General features: G+C 39.4%; 1 protein-coding gene across 2 annotated transcripts in view; it reads right to left on the bottom strand.

Annotated features, from left to right (window-relative positions):
- Nucleotides 1-1,026: 1,026 nt before the first annotated feature.
- Nucleotides 1,027-17,671, bottom strand: part of HGFAC (HGF activator) — a 42,362-nt gene continuing 25,717 nt past the window's right edge. Inside the window, exons 8-14 of one of the 2 annotated variants that reach the window (XM_040593047.1) lie at nucleotides 15,741-15,915; nucleotides 12,539-12,624; nucleotides 11,349-11,589; nucleotides 8,657-8,796; nucleotides 6,397-6,537; nucleotides 5,188-5,344; nucleotides 1,027-2,718 (exon numbers count right to left, since the gene is read on the bottom strand). In XM_040593047.1, coding sequence (XP_040448981.1) covers nucleotides 2,601-2,718; nucleotides 5,188-5,344; nucleotides 6,397-6,537; nucleotides 8,657-8,796; nucleotides 11,349-11,589; nucleotides 12,539-12,624; nucleotides 15,741-15,915 — 1,058 coding nt within the window. In that variant the 3' untranslated portion in view covers nucleotides 1,027-2,600. The remainder of the gene's footprint in view (nucleotides 2,719-5,187; nucleotides 5,345-6,396; nucleotides 6,538-8,656; nucleotides 8,797-11,348; nucleotides 11,590-12,538; nucleotides 12,625-15,740; nucleotides 15,916-17,671) is intronic. The other variant, XM_040593038.1, reaches the window with a different exon arrangement.

Below are 17,671 nucleotides of genomic sequence, written 5' to 3'. Positions count from 1 at the left end.
TTTCCTTGCACCCGTAGTCTGGGTTTGTGGATTTAACACAGTGCTAGTCACCGTACAGCAGATGCTCAAGTGGTGAAATTTAGTTCCATCAATGCAGTAACAGTGGACAAACAGGGTGCTTTGAAAGCCACAAATTAATTTTGATGCATGCAAAGAATGGCAGTATCAACTGAAGATTTGTCATTTAGACCTTTGACACTGTTTCACTTGTGAGCACTCAATATATTAAGAAAATGTTTTATTGATTGTGTTGGTGTTGCTATATACCGATATAAGCAGCATGGATTTTGAAAACAGGACAGCTAAAAAGCTCTACACAAATTGTCAGAAACACCAGTCTAACACCTTTCCTATCAAACAGCCACTTTCTTTACAACAAGAGAAGACTGGGAGAACATATATAACACAAAACTGCCAGATCAAAAGTATGCACAGTGTGGATGGATATTAATTTCAAAGTGAAACTGTAGTCACAGAACAGATATGGACGTTCAGAATGGCATAAGCTTTGTGTGGAAACCTGTTCCAAATGATTCCCTTCCAAAGAAGAGTGAATAGTTCCTTCATGCTGATTTGGTACTTGTCTTTCAGCAGCAGGTACAGTTAGTCTTGTTACACAGTTACATTCATTTCATGGAGTTAACAAGCCAGACTCGTCGCAAAACCAAACAAGACTTTTCAGCTTGTTTTGGAATCAAGACCCCAGAGGTGGATCTCAATCTTTCAAGCTAGCGTTTAGTACTTCAGAAAAACAAACTAAAGTCTTTGATCTTAGTATTCACAGTATTCACAGCTGAAAATCATATCCAAACTTTTACATCTGTCTACTGGAAATCTGTGCGACACTTGCACAGAACTGGGAGCACCACCAGCTGAAACTGATCCTTATGCAGAGCTTTTCAGATGCATTCCAACACAGAGAAGTGTTACTTCATTTTTCTGCCAGTTCTCAACCTGTTGAACAACCTCCAGAGGGATTCAAAGATTTATTTGTAACTTTATACATAACAGTCCAAGTCCAAGAAACAGAGGGTAAACATTTTTATTAAACAGCTTACATCATTTATCTAGATTAGCATTGTTACACATTTGTACTTATGCAAATTCAGGTTTTGATTATTTTTCCTTACAAAGTTTCTTTTAACTGCAGAAATCATTCACCATAGCTAAGAAACCCACTGCCAGTACTACAAAACAAAACACATATCTGAGTATCTAGGTGCCACTTTAAAATTTCATATCTTAAAGCACAGCTTTGCTTGAAACACTTAAGACAATTGAAAACACTTGAAACAATTGAAAAATGTTTGCTATCAGAGAAGAAATACATTTCACATCAACATCTCCAAACGTGTACATCTGACATGGCTAAAGATTCCCTGTATTAAAAAAAAAAAAAAAAAAAAAAAAAAAGTAGTAATTTTCTGTTCTTCATCAGATTAATTTTTTTTCTTGAATCATTTGCTGCCTCTTTTGCTAGCACAGCTGAGTCCACAGCCTCTAAATGGCTATATATTGTAATAATTTCTTTGATTATTCACATTCCATAGACCATGACAGCAAAGCCTGTGGTTTATGATATCACCAAATCCCCAAGGAAAATGTCAGGCTGCTTCCCCAGCCATCCAGTTTAAAAATCCATTAAGAGAAACCTCCTTTCTGAATTATCTAAATAGTTGAACAACTTGTTAGTACAAAATCTAAGACTTCTTCAAAACACTGTCAAATTTAAGAAATACTTAGGCACTTATCATCAAGGTGAAGTGTTTCCGCTGCTGTCTTCAGCATGAGGAGCAGCTCACAGTCTGCAAAATGTCCTAACTGCATCGGCCTGAAATCAAGTGCTCTGACTTCCAACATTTTTCAGCAGGAATCTTTGTACTCTCAGGAGCATTACTCTGCTGGAAAATTGCGCACCAGATTCAGCAGAGCTCAGAGGCATATTCCTGCCTTTATGTCAGTGGAACATGAAAATATACTTACATGTTCAGCTGAATCAAAACCTAACCCTCTGGTTTTTTCCCCAGAACTGATTTGTTGCAGTTAGCTGATGAGCAGCTTCACCTGCATTCATTGCTCTGTTGGTTTCTCTCAACCAACTTCAAGAGATCACTTGCTGGGCTGGGGAGGGATTTCAGTTTTTTTACTCCTCCTGTTTATTTATCTCTTCTGAGAATACAAGGACAATGTTGTTACAGGTTGGGCTGGGGGATGACAGCTCCACTAGAAGCTGCATAAACACATTCAAATCACTTTTTATGTAATCTACCAAGCAGGCAAACCAGTTGTAGATTTTGGTGCACTCTTGGACATGTTTTTTTTATTAAGCCAAATAGACAGTCTTGTATATTGAGCAGTCCACAGCCCTAAAGTTCTAGGTCAAGGATGCTGACATCAGATGGAGTAGGCCTACTTTTGGTGGTCTGGTTTGAAAGTGCTAAGGAATACCATGACAGTTTTCATACTAGCATATAACAAAATATTTATGCCACTTTAATGAAACCAAAAGACTCCTGAACCCTGCTTCAAATGGTAGCATATCTAACTGTTCAACGTTTTTCTAGGTGCTATTTTCTCATTAATCCAGTTTACATAGTTTGTCACTCGTGTATATACTCCAGGTTTGTTGACTCTCCCACAGCCATCTCCCCAGCTGATAACTCCATAGAGGTAAGAGATTTCATTTTTCTCACAGGCCAGAGGTCCACCAGAATCTCCCTGTGTTAAAAGTAAGCAAAGATTATCTCATTTGATAGAAAGCAGTCCAAAAAAAAGATCAGTTTTGGAAAGTCTTAAATTAAGAATATTTTCATGTGAGATTTAAACTGAAAAAAATAATACGGAAGCATTGGTCTACTGAAGTTTCATTACAGAATGGGTTTTTCAGTCATACGCATCTCTAATATAGTAGCGGTGGATTTTTTAATTCCACACTGAACAGAAGTATCAAAATATCAGATTTTATTTAAAAATCTGAAATTCTTTTAGATTCAGACACCTACTGAAGAGCACAGTTAATTTGGGTCACCTTCAATGGGAGTCAGCAAGTCTTTGACGCTTACGCTACCTAGTGATATGGACACTGCATAGATGGGTTATGTAAGGCAGAGAATATTTGGACAGTTTCTCAGCGCAGTTTATTGCAACTGTCAGAGATCATGTAAGGTTTCAGAAGAAGGGTGTTGCATACATACACACTTTTCCATGTGACCGTGGGATGCTATAATTTTATGTGGCATATGGGGGTTTTGCATCCTTTGAATTCGATGCTACTGAGCATTTACCTTGTCATTAAAATCATAAACCGAAAATAAGACCAAATTAATGTTTGATGACACACTACAGCAAGGATGAATTTGGAACACTTCTACTTATTAAAAGCTTGCAAGCATTCAGGAAAGGGTTTTTTTATTATTATTTCTCTTTGACTTTCTAAAGAGATGAAAATGACTTAGTAAAAGAAGCCACCACTCCAGTTACTTGAGACTAAGGAGAAATATATTTTTTCCTATTTAAAAAGAAAATCACCAGAGAGCAAAATAAGTAGGAAAATTGTGTTGCCATTATACTAGAAGATTTCTATAATAAATGAGGAACATTGAATTAAGTCTTGCATCTGAGATCAATTTACTTCTCAGAACCTTGCTTATTTCTCCACAACTCATCTCATTGATTACAATTTTGGTATCAGTGCACTGATGAAAAAACCCAAAAGTGTCCAAGAAAATCTTTAAAAAATAATCAAGCAGAACACATTTTCTGCTTGGCATTTCTTGGTATTGAAATATTTTTGTACCTAACAGATGGTTTATAGTTTGATTTCCTAAGCATACGTGAAGAAAACTCAAAGGTCTTCTACTTTTGTTGTGACATTAAGAGATCTACACAATTTCTCCTTAGACCACACTAGAAGTCCACCAACAGGAAAAAAAAATATTGATTCACTAATAATGATTTCATGTCATAAGCACTGTTTTTCCACAACATTGGTGACTCTAAATCACTGTTTTTCAGTCTTTGCAACTCTCTCCTGACGACTTGCCTTTCTGCAGCTCCACTTTCCTTCCCCCCACGTTCTCCTTTCTTTTTCTCATTCCTGATCAACTGTTTTTCCATGGCAGGGAGTGAGAATCTGCTATAATGCTGTGTCTTGGATTTGTGCTTCCTGGATAAGGCAAGGAAAACTGAGCAAACGAGGTAGTTTCTAGTTCTCTGGCCAGTACCAACAGTTGCAGGCAATAACTACAATCAGTTCTCAGCCCTGGCCTGGAAGCGCTGAGCCACTGCTGGCTGCTGCCATTTCATTCTTCACACCTTTCTTTGGACATTTTTATGATCACTATAAGGGTTCTGGCACGCAGTATACTTTTTTTTTTTTTTGCTTTACTTACTCTCACTGTCAACTATTAGCTATGTGCTGCCTGTTCCCAAATTTATGCTAATAGACATGACCCTCCTCCTTACAACTGAACAGAAGATAAAATCTGAAGGTTTATGTAAGGAATAATCTGATGCTACACTTAAAAAATAGTCTTATCTACCACCACAACAATTCTGCATCCTTATTCAGAGCCAAGGTGTGACATAATTCAAAAAGAGATGCAAAGTATTAAGAGCATGATGAGGTCATTCCACGAAGGTGAAGGACAGAAGTCATGAAACACATTTGACTGATATTCTACACCATTAAATCCCATCCACTACAGTAACCTCAGCTCCTTCCTCCTCCAAACCTCAGCACTGCTCCCCACCTCCTAGCTAGGTATCCCTACTTCCATTCAGGCAAGAGGCAGCAGCTTGGGGATTTGGCTCCACACCGGTACCTGGTGGCTGGCCTGCCAGCGCACCCCTGCCAGCTGGCCAGCTAACAGTTGCCATCACACTGCAAGCTCAGGCAGCTGCTAAAGCAACTCACCCTCCAGTGCATCGCAACCACCTTTTTGAAGGTAGGGGGAATATAACACCCTGGAGGTGTTTTGCCCTTCTGTAGAACTTAATTGACATTGAACAGATTAAAAAACGAAGGTGGAAGTAAACAGTGCAGTCACATAAATTGTTTGTTGTTTTTTTTTTTTAAAGAATGTTTCTTTTCTTTAGGAACACTGTAATGTCAAAAGTAAGCACTGCAACACTGTAACATTCCTGGCAATAATATACAGTTAGATTCTTTGCCTAGAGATGACTCACAACATTACCTGACAAGCATCAGATTTGCTATCGAAGTAGCCAGCACAGAACATATTTTCAGTGATTTCTGTTCCATAAATTTCAGGGCTTCTGCACTTCTCCTCAGGAATAATCGGAATCAGTGCTTCTTGCAGGACATTTGAATAACCAGATATGTCTTTAAAAAAATCGCACAGAAGAAAGTAATTTTTTTAGAATGCAAAGAGCATAACATGGAAACACAATGCACAATACTACATATAAACATATTTAACACCTCTCAGTCACATTAGTGTTGTGGATCTCTTTAAAAAACAATATTTTTTCTAGTGATCAGATAACTTTCTGCTCCTCCAGTCAGACTCCATGCCCTTTAAAATAACAGTGTGCCATGTCCAGACATTAAGCCACTTTGGGTTCTCTCCTTTCCTAGAGGTTCAGGAACAGTCCCCCCACACTCCTGTCCTCTCCTTTTTCCAGATGCAATATTAAATCATCAACTTATCAAAAGCTCCATTACCTCTTTTTGCCTTTAGACTACACATTTAGACCAGGACAAGGTTTGCTCATACTGAATCTCTTACCGAAATGAGACAGCCAGCTCCCCCATCCTGTTCATCTATCTACATAGGTCTCTGCTGTCTCCACATCAAAGCATAGCCAATCCTTATAATCCTGAAAATCCTCATCTGAAAGGATGGGATGGATTTTCCACGTTTCTCAAGCTGGATGTAAACATTTTTTAGCTAAAAGTCTGTCTCCTGTAGATGATTCCAAAGTTTCTTGCTGGCGAAGGTAAAGATCTATCTCCTCCATCACAGATTAGTAAATTGATTGTGTTTGTTTTGCAGTCTTTGATATCTACCTTGAGAAATCAGGGGTGGGATTCACTTGACTAAGTGTTAAGTTGTTGGCACCTATAACTAAGCTACTTGCTCCCCTCCCAGTCCACAGAGACCTAGCTAGCTCATAGCTCATCTCATCCTAAAATAGACACACACATTTGGTCAAGGGAACCACACTCCACATTCCAAGGACTATAAAGGACGTTCAGGATGACTATTTCAGTTGTACATGTTGTACACATCTAAAGGCAGGTAAAAAGAATGCCACCAGAAGTCCCTTGGAAAATGTTTTACCAAACTATCAGTTGTATAACATATACATGAGCATTATGTTTTAGTCATCATCAGTTTTTTTTCTGCAGACACCAACTCTCATTTTACTCACTTTCATGCTTGTGTCCCCATCCAGAAATCTGACATTTGAACTGATCAGGGAAAACAGTGTCACTTTCTGGCAAGCAGATGGGCTGAACAAACTGGGACTTGACTGCACAACGTTGGCCATTCTTCTTCAGCTTAATCAAAGCTGCAGAAAGAAAATACAGGAGGAATAAAGCAACTGCTCCCTTTCTTTGATGGGATTGGCAGCAATGGGTCTCAGATACAACTTTAATTATCCCCTAAGCCTCTCTTAATTAAGATATTTCAATCAAAGACAGACAGACTCATCTCAACAGTACCTGATTTCACAGCAAATTGAAGGCTGAAACAGTCAGCTACACCCCTTGTGGGAATATTTATTTTATGCTGCACTCACTGAGCAGATTTTGCTTCACTGCCTCTGTAGAGAAGGAGGGAGGTAGAAAATACATATGTCTCCTCCCACCTTAAAGTTAAATAACAGTGACATATCCACAACTTTCAGCTGTAATAAGTGGGATGTGCAAGTGCTCACTGCTTCTGAAATTCTGGCCAGCTGCCTAATTCCAATTTGATTTAAAAAATTAATTACTGCAAGTGTTGGTGTATTTTGTGCTCTCTCATCACTGAGTTCAGCAAAATTCAGGATCTTGAAAATTAAGGAATAAAAAAGCCCCAAACAGGATATTTCAAAACCAAGCTTCTGAAAGCTACAAAGAATTACACAACCTTTACTACCCCCTCATGGGGCTGAAAACAGTGTAAATACAGAGCTGTGTAGTATCATAAGCTTGATACTGAAAAAAGATGTCAAAAGTAGAAGAAATGTTGGTTCCCCTACAGCAAACCCCCTGTGTTTGGCTGTAGAGCAACAGAGGGGACTTTGCACTTGGAGTAACAAGGGCAGCATGTTGGGTTTGGGCACAGTGCTCAAAGACAGAGCTGATGTGATGTGAACACATCTATTAAAGCTTCACATCACAGCTTTTAGAAGCTCCAGGTTTTCTGAGCACAGCTGTGTAGAAAGCAAGAGATCCCACTGAATAGTCTTTTTTATCTACCAACTATAATTTTTGGCCTTTGTGGAACATGTGAATAGTATCTCACAGGCTGAGAAGCCCACACAAACCACTTCAACACTCAGCAGCTTGCTCTTCTTTGCCTTCTTCCTCTTCCCCACCAATTTTGCCTTTTTCTGAATCCCCCAAACTTCACAGAAAATGTTCATATGGTAGTTTGTTTCCTTTGGAAAAGCATTTTCAGCAGGAAATAACGCTTCTGCTGCTTCAGTAGAAACCACTGACAGGGCAGAACACGTCCCCATATCTTTCCCCCATTTATACCTTTTTGTTTGTTTTTGCAGTTGGGCTCGTCTTAGGCACCCCTAGTTCACCTGACCCTAGATTTGGACACTGCACATCAGCAAGGCACGCTGAATTTCAGAGTAATTAAAAAAGTTAGGAGATCTCAAAGTGCCAACAGTGGTTTACACCAGAATATTTCAGAGCAAAGTAATACCCCAAATCCAGCTTGTCTCCCAGTATGCTGTGACAGAGCTCCTACCAACACAGAATCTGAATGCTTTTTGCTACAAAGTGGAAAATATTCACCATCTGGGAGCTAAAAAGCCAGAACATGCCTGACCTGAAATATCCCTGATACCAGGCTGTTAAATAGTCTCATAGACAAAGTGCTCACACAGCGTGATACCCTGGGGGATGTGCCACCTTCTGCAAGAGTGGATCAGAAAATATAAAGTGAGTTGCTGTTCCATTGTCATTCTAATAGAAGGTCAATCAGAAGGGCATTTAACTTTTGACTGATAAGACAGCTGATTTTTAAATCTGTCTCAGCGTGAAAAATGATTCTTAGTAACATGGATTTTTAGAGCAGATGGGGTTATTATATTAATCTAGTCAGATCCTCTATACAATACAGACAATAGAATTTTACCAAGCAATTCCTGCATCAAGCCCACAGTTTCTGGTTCAGTTTAAAAAATACCTAATTGCACAAAGACTTGAAGTGATGATGAATCTGCCATACTTCTAGGTGAATTGCTCCAAAGGCTAATTATCATAATTATTTAAAATTTGCAATTTATTTCTCATCTGAATTTGTCTAGCTTTCAGATGCTGTTATAACTCCAGTAAAACAGAATCCTCTGCATTTGAAAGCCTCTCCTAATATCTACGATTTTTCCACTATGAAGGCAGTTTTTGACAGAGCAACTAAACTTGAAACTAAGTTGCGTAAACAGAAAATAAAAGAACAAAAATACTCACCAATATCATGTTCGGTAGGGTTGAACACAGAATATTGAGGATGCAAGATGTATTTCTCTATTTCAAATGTTTGTGTTACATCAGTTGTTTTATTAAATATATGCTGACCCAAAACTACTGTAATAGTAGATTTTAGTGGACTGCAATACAAGAGAGAACAAGCAATTTTGTTACTAGCAGGACAAATGAAGCCTAATTTCCAGTGCCTGTGTATTCCCTGAACTGTTGTAACCTCAGCCCCCCATCACGTCCATTATTTACCTTCCAATAATACCTTGACCTGTTTCCCAGGCTTCCTACCTACTGGGGGCCAGGAAAAAGATGGCTAATGTTACCGTGAGTCCCAGGCTCTGTGGGTCCTGATTAAGCTAATTAAAGGCTGCTGTTCATTGACAGAAGAAAAAGGCAAGCACAGGCACAGCTGCTCAGCTGCTGTCTAGCTAACAAGAATCTTCAGGGGCTGTAAGCACTTCTTGTTCTAGAAACTTAACTGAGTCAACGTTGACCAGACTGCCAATGACTACAAAAATTACTGAGGAAAGAAATGAAGGACCAAAAGATGAGTCAATGGTGGATATCTCATTTCTTTGTGAAGCCAGGCTCTTAAAAATATTACAGGCATGGGTACGATTTTACAAGTGCTGGCAAACTGACAACTTAGGAACATCTGGGCAGCTTCCACCTAAGAGCTATCACCTCTTCTGCTCTGAGGTTAGATTGATCTATGTTAAATCTGTTGTCTAAAATCAAAAGCAGCTTGGTGGAGGAAGGTTCCAACAGCACACTGATCTAATGGGGAAAAAAACACTCAGAGGAGATTACAGTTTTTGTAATTCACGCCACCTTTTTCAGGCATTGATTGTTTACTTTAAAAAGACCACAGTCCTTTTATATCCGATGTCCTTGAACAGACAACTAATAAAAACCAGTACAACAGTTGGGAAGAAAGGGACACTTGGGAATAATCAGGAAATGTCTGGAAAGAGTAAAATCTCTAGCTTTGAAAGGAACAGAATTTTAAAACCAAATTGATCTGTATGTTCATAAGTCTACAATGAATTTAGTTCACAAGTGTCTTCAACATTTGAGCACTCATATGATTTTGTTATTCAGTGCAGGAATAGAAAATGTCTGCTGTCACACATCACGCACAGATGCAGAGCAGTTAACATCATTATAGTTTCCCTAGCTGTATTTCTGCACATCAGTAGTGCCCATCAGATATAAAAACACTGTGGAGTCTCCTCCGGTACTGAGCATGAAGCAATGATCGACAGTAATGTACTTAGAGGAAAGAGATTCTGGCTAATTGCAGTGCAGAGAGCCAGCAGCTACCCAGCAACAATAACTATGCTTATAATTAACATAGGAAAGTGCAATTTTATTATTTTTTTTTTGTGTCTGGAAAACAGAAGTCAGTAAAATATTCTATGATGAATATGTAAGGCCAGTAGTAAACGAACCCCCTTAAAAATCAGATTTGGGGCCTGTAAAACAGAGTGAAAGTTCGCTTCTCAGAACTGTATTTAGATTTTAGGCACTGAATGGTTCTACTATGACTTACAGATGGTTCATTCAGGAAAAGAAATAAAACAGGAGGGGTTACAGAAAAGGGGTGGGGGGGAAATAAGTTAACTGCACAGGTATCTATTGTCGCCTAGCGGAAAATAGTCGAAATTGTGGCTAACAGAGGTACAAAACATATGGAAGTGCGCAAATTACAATGCAGCAATTATGAAAAATCTGTATGTACCAAACGACCAGCTGGAAGTGGGTGGAAATGTCCTGAATAGCTGCCAAAGTTAGTAGCTATTTCACAACATTTGAAAAACAAATGCATTGTGGCTCGAGCTCCAAATGCTTCAGTACAGCATTCACAATGGTATTATTAGCTCTGCAAGCTATCAGTGTATGTATTCTGGCAGGAGGTTTTCTATTTCTCTTGGCTTCTTTACTAAGCAAAGGAACAATGGGTATGAAATGATGTAATATTTTTCCCATCGATGTGATCTAACTGAAATCAGAGAAAGTGTATTCGCACACTTTTGTGTAAAGCGTTTGTAAAATCGGAAATATTTAGAAGAGCATCTTATAGTCAACATTTTCTCCAGTGTCCCACAGGAAACAAAAAAAACCTCAAAAAAACTCCAAAACACCTCTCAAGGAAGTCAGCCTCAAAAATTTAACAGTTCAGTTCTTCCCTTTGGCTTTTTGTGAAGCTCAGCCACTCTATTTTTGTCAACCAAATGTAATTTATTGTCTTGGCTGACTCAGCTTTTTTGAAGAAAACAAAGCAGTGAGTATAGTCATCTTTGTTGTATCTCAAAGCAGGCATAAACATTCAAAAAGGTAACTGAGAAAAAGAGAAGTGCTTATATCCCCCTGCAGATGCCTGCACAAACAAGCTCCGGTTCTATGTCCTGCTCTGCCATACCTTATTCCCTCCATTGGGTTATTTATCTTCTTTGAGACTGCTTAAGGAACAAGATAAGGGCTTATGAGATAACAGGATTCCAAGCTATTTGTTAGGTATGAATGGTGTTCAAGTCACCAGGAACTCCTTCTGAAACCTTGGTCTTTTACAGTCTCATCTGCTTTCTCACTTGTTTCAGTTCAGGTTTGTTGTGAGTCACGGGCAGATGGTGACTATGAAGAGGAGAGGATCTACTGTCATACTAACAGGTGAGTTTACCTGTTAGCAAAGCAGTGTGCTGCTGACACAACCCAGCAAGTCTGAATAAGGCTTCCACCACAGAAACTCTCTCCAATATATATAGCCGCTGTCCAGGGATGAGATCCAGGCAGAGATGAAGATCCCCCAATAATCCTAGGTCTCACAAAACTTCTTTTTTTGTGTCTTCTCCCACATGGTCTTCTGATAACGGCATAGCTATCTACGTTGTCTGGAACTGGTGGCCTCCTTTCCCTGCTTGCTGAGATATAAAGGGATATGGCATCAGACTATAAATCCTTGGATTTCTAAGGGCTGGGACTTCTACAAGAGTCTTTAAAAAGAAAGGTTTGTTAAATTATCATTAAACATTCACATAAAATTGAATTTCGTTCATTTCCTCAGGAGACTTGCAAGACGGAAAGCTATGCCTGTTCCCAACACTGGCTACACGTGTACTAGTGTTAAATGAATGCACCTGTGAACACTGCCGGACACTGTTTCATTTACCGTAGAAATATAACCTTCACTACCAGAGGAGACACAACCGAATGCGTGATACAGCACATCTTCATTTTTGGGTTCTGGACTGAGCTTTGCCATTGCAATAGCAAGGACTAGGATGTTTGTGTTAAGATCATCTATCAAATGCATTAGAACCATAAAAAGGAAATAAAAGGACCACTTTATAAACTGACTTTTCAGATTACAACTCTGTTCTAAAGGTCAGCTTCAACATTAACAACAGTTAAATATTAATTTAGGGGAAGAGCAGAATCTTTAGTTTCTGGAATTAAATACCATGTCTCGTACAACTTCAGGATCCAGTCCTCTATTTGCTCACAGAGTCCCATTCACTTCCCTGGGCCCATAATTCCCTGAGTGATGACAATATGTACCAAAGCATCAATCATTTCTGACATCTTACATGTTCTAGCAGAAAATTTGATGATATTGGGATGATTGTGACTGAAAGCAGTAGTGTGACACTGCTGTTATTTCAGGACAAAAATCTCAGATTGTATCACAACTCCAAAAATGCACAAGAAGCCTGTTGTTGTCATTTGATTTACTGCAAACAGTAAAATATTCAACATTCTTGGGAAGAGCAGAACATTCAAAATTATACAGTGAAAGCTTGTTCTTGTATCAATAAATCTTTCTAAAAATAAAACATTCATAACATGGATTTTAAGAGGGCCTTTACATACCACAAGATGGAATGTCACAATACTCCCAAGACAAACTGTTGTCCTTCATGATGTAACACCATGGTTTCTCATCACCATCTGGATTTCTAATTAATTCAGGGGAGAGGAATTACAAGCATTAACCACAATATTGTTCCAAGCTTCCCAGAGGTTTTCTGCTTTTTCCTTTTACCCCATACAGAGGACTGACAGGACTACCAGGTTTTGAGCCATCTGACAAAGTGCTGAAGCACCTGCTAACCCCTAAATGGGTGAGCAGCCCTTCAGTAGAATTCTTCATGCTTAAAGCTAACCAAGTCTAAGGTTCTCTAGGACCTGAAATACAGACACATGACTAAACACCTGTAAAATTTGCCTACAAGTACTGGGATGCATGTTCACATGGTTTAAATACAACCCACACTGAAGTGCTTTAACAGATATCAGCTCAGCTATTTTCAGGACCAAATCCCATGGGATAGATTCTTTTTTAGATTTCTTTTTTTTTTCCAGTGAGGAAATTCCAACACAGGTAGTTTCATAGAAAATCTGTAACAAGAATAACTAGCAAAACTGAATTTGTGAAGCTCACATTCATATTCCCTGGAGAGTCTGAAGAAATGAAAGACTATGTAAAAAAAAAAGAATAAAAAATACTGCATTCCTCAAAAGAAGGGGGGGTGGGGGGGTGGGGAATATCAGAGACAGTTTAGCGCTTTGTTACCTTGGTGTTAAACAGATTTTGGTTTGATTCCATTAAGGTTTCTCCATAGTACAATCTAAATGTCTTAATCAATGCCTTAAAAGCAACCAGAAATGTGCCCGGTTTATTCCTCCAATAATACAGGGGAACTTTGAAGACCCAGAAAGATCTGCAGTAGGCCAGGAAAAACAGACAAGGTAATTCAGGGATCCAGATAAACAGTAATTCTAATTTCAGTTGGATTTATCAGAAGCACTCGCTGTTATTGTAAGGTCCTTAAATGGTTGGGGTTTTTTTGATCTGACTGCTCTTCAGGAAAAGGTTAAAGCACTTTCAAATTCTCAGAACTGAAGAAGCAACACAGATTGACTCATCTTCTGCCAACAGTGTTTCTAAATTAGACTATTTAAGGAAGAAGATATCTGCGGGATTATATAGTGTAGCAGAGATATCCCCAGAAATTGTAACAAGCTGACAAAAAAGTGAAAAGCTCTTTTCTCAGCTGTGCAGAACACGAACACATCAGCTCCTACACCATTTTGTTCTTTGCATTTCAAATCTGCAAGTGAATATTGTGCTTAAATGATGCAAATGGAAGGGATCCGGTTTTACCAAAGCATAAAATATGTGCCCGATAAATTGCCATACTGTGCAGGGACACCATTAAACTCATATCTAAGTGCTTGAATCAGAATTAAGCCTTGGAAAGCAAGTTGATCTGGGTTAAGGGAGGGTGTAGCAACTGCTTATTATTAGTTTGTGTTAGATATAGAAGATACTTTCAACATGCATGCATGCTTTTTAACATCAAACAAATTGGGAATAATATTCTGATTTTCCTGAAATACTGGTCTAACTTTCATGAAAAAAAATAAAACACACACACACACAAAAAACCCAAACCAAACCAAAACAAAAAACAACATAATCAACCACCACCAAACAAACCTAGGCATTAACCGGTAATTTATGGAGAACTACCTAACGTTTGCTGCTTCAAGCATTTGTTCATCTCCAGGATTCTCTCTAAATGGAAACATTTCCTTTAATTGTGGATATTCATTGATCTCATGGAGACCTCAGAGACAGGGGGAACATAAAGTGACTGAAGAGAAAGCACAAACCTATATGCCACAAGCTACTTTTGCTATTGCTGAACAGAAAACTTCAGCAGAAATGTAGTTTATCAATATATGGAGAGGAATCTAATGAAGTTCAGCAAAGGCCAGTGTCAGGTCCTGCACCTGGGGAGGGACAACCCCGTGCACTAGCACAGGTTGGGGCTGACGTGCTGGAAGGCAGCTCTGTGGAGAAGGACCTGGGAGTCCTAGCAAACAGCAAGTTGCCCATGGGCCAGCAGTGTGCCCTGGTGGCCAGCAAGGCCAATGGGATCCTGGGGGGCATTAGGAGGAGCTTGGTCAGCAGGTGGAGGGAGGTGATCCTCCCCCTCTGCCCTGGTGAGGCCGCATCTGCAGTGCTGTGTCCAGTGCTGGGCTTCCCAGTTCAGAAGGGACAGGGAACTACTGGAGAGGGTCCAGCAGAGGCTACAAAGATGATGAGGGGACTGGAGCATCTCCCTGATGAGGGAAGGCTGAGGGAGCTGGGGCTGTTTAGCCTGGAGGAGAGAAGACTGAGAGAGGATCTTGTCAAGGCCTACAAATACCTTAAGGGCGAGTGTCAGGAGGCTGGGGCCAGGCTCTTCTCAGTGGTGCCCAGTGACAGGAAAGGGGACAATGGGCACAAACTGAAACAGAAGAAGTTTCTTCTGAATATGAGGAAGAACTTCTTTCCTTTGAGGGTGACAGAGCACTGGAACAGGCTGCCCAGAGAGGCTGTGGAGTCCCCTGCTCTGGAGACATTCAAAACCCACCTGGATGCCATCCTGTGCAACCTGCTGCAGGAGAACCTGCTTTATCAGGGGGTTGGAATAAATGATCTCCAGAGGTGCCTTCCAACCCTGACCATTCTGTGATTCTGTGATATGTGGTTCAATCAAAACTGAAACAGTTGAATCTTATTTGACAATAGTTTTGCTTTGGAAGAAATTCAGAAAAGAAATTTGATATGTTATTTCCACATCACTGAAATCTAGTGTTTTGATTTTTGATTTTCAAATAACTTTCCATTTTTGAAAATATTTTCCTTTATGTTATGTATTTCACAATTTAAGAGTTAGAAATAAAAAGTTAACCATTTCAATTTGGCTACTGCATTTCTTTCTCCTTTTGAATTTATGAATAATTTCAAAAGTTTTGCAATATGTTCTCATTTGAAAATAATAAAACCCCAGGAAAAAAAAGGACCTGGAATTTCCAAAATTATTTTGGTTCTGAGTTTCTTCCAGCAGACCCAGCTTTAGATCTAGCCTATCTACCAGATCTGGTCTTCCGTACCCTTGGGTCAGTCTGTTAAGTCAGTTTAGCTTTTCCTAGACAACTTGCTTTGAGATTCCTGACCTTTCTCCCTTTCACAATACATCTCTTTATCTACAAATACAGGGCAAATGAGAACTTCCCCCACCTGCAGTAAGAGAAGGGCCCCAAGCCAAGCTGTACTGCTTTCTCGGTGCTGTTGACATGAAGCTCTTCGTAAAGCAAGTCTGAATCCCAAGGCAAGCAGCTGTGTCCAGAAATGGTCGTCTTTGCTGTACCTCTGTACTCCGTGCCATTGCCAACATAGCACCGATGGCTAGGAACTGGCAAAGCATAAGAAACTGGTCAGGAATCACTGCTAATTACCTGTTAAATAATTACTTCACAGCTGAAGTCCCAAAATGAGAGCCAGTGGGTCCAGTTCTGTATAGCGCCTTTCACCTTTCACAGGAATTGAGTGCATCGAATGAGACTTTTTTTTTAATAAAAAAAAGAGCCCAAGCAGTTAAAACTTCTGCTTAAAATTAGTAGTGAGTTAGCCTCATCTTACACATGCACAAATAACTCTTCAACAGGCAGCATGGCAGAAAATTAGACCTAAAATGTGTATTGTGTATGGAAGATTTTAGTCAGCAATCTGCAGCAAAGTCAGCAATATGGTTGGGGTTCCTCCTGTCTAATTTTAGACACAACTGAGCTCATCACTGGAGACTCCCTTTTTAGTCAATTAAGAGAAACAGGCATTTCTAGCACCAAACTGATCCAGCCTGTTTGAGGTGACTTTTTTAAGATGAGATTAATCTTGCCATACGTTCTACACTGACTGAATCTCCATTGACAATAAAGGGAGCTTAAATCAAGCAGCTCAGATAGAGGTATCTGTGTTGCAAAGCGGTGAAAAAAATCCTGCCCTGCCAGCAAGTGCTTAAATGACCTGGTTTTGGAAAATACTTCTTTTTATGGCCTCATACATACCCATATATATACCCACTATACCCATGTATATTATATATATGTAGCTACATATTTCAAGTACATCAATTTTGCATAAAAAAACCAAGTAGGGTGAATTTTCTTGTTCACAGCTCATTTCTTTGTCACATGCACATGGGTTACTTCTTCTGATAGGTCTGACACATACATATTCTATGACCTGTATACTCAGCTGCCAAGATCTATCAACAGCACATACCAGCCTTATGGCTGAAAAACATATGTGGATGCATTTGTATACAAATAGCTACACTGAGCAGAAAGTCTACACCTCAAAACACAGCTCAGAGTATCCCAAAGGAAACACAAAACCATCTAATGTACAAAGAAGATTGTCACTGAGTGTCAGAGGTTTTCTTATCCAGCCATGTCAGTGTGACTTATCCTTGACATCTGTAAGACTGGTGGAATCTTCTTCTAAACTTATAAACATACTTAAATATATAACATCATGATACTGCCTGACTGTTGAAAAACACACTGTGAAGATGATCTATCACACCACACAGTGCACACAACTATTGCCAAAGATCTGTTTATTTTGACAGAATAAGGTGGCACATGAACTGGGGCATACAACCAGCGCTGAAATAGTGAATCACAGCACTGAATAGTAATGCTTCCAAGTCATCAGTGTAGCAACAGACCTCAAACCCACAATCAAGCATATGGCATAAATTTGGGAGCTGAAGGTCAAGAAGATTGGTGCAAGAATTTCAGTGTGCATTAGCATACAAATACTTCGCAAAATTTGCTTTCTAGCTTGGCCTGGCAGACAATTCTGAAGTGATGAGCCAACATTTTCTCCCACCTGCACCCTGAATCAAATTGCCTTTATAACATGAATATAACATTAAATCAAACTCATATTTTAACAACCATAATCTAGGAACTCACAGAAAATAATTTGTCTGTAATTTGTACTGCTAGCAATCGTAACCATTTCTTGGCAGCCCTGCCATTTATTTTCTGGGCAAGCTGCAAGTTATGCTGCTTTGTTTGCCTGAAACAGTGTCATGAAAATACCACCATAATGCTGTACGCTAAATTCTTTCATTTATCCAGGGAAGTGCCAGGTGCTGGTTT

Source organism: Falco naumanni, chromosome 1, assembly GCF_017639655.2.
Source record: "Falco naumanni isolate bFalNau1 chromosome 1, bFalNau1.pat, whole genome shotgun sequence".
In the NCBI taxonomy this organism is placed as follows: Eukaryota; Metazoa; Chordata; class Aves; order Falconiformes; family Falconidae; genus Falco; species Falco naumanni.
The sequence above is the reverse complement of the archived record's forward strand: the minus strand, read 5'-3'. Positions and strand labels throughout refer to the sequence as shown.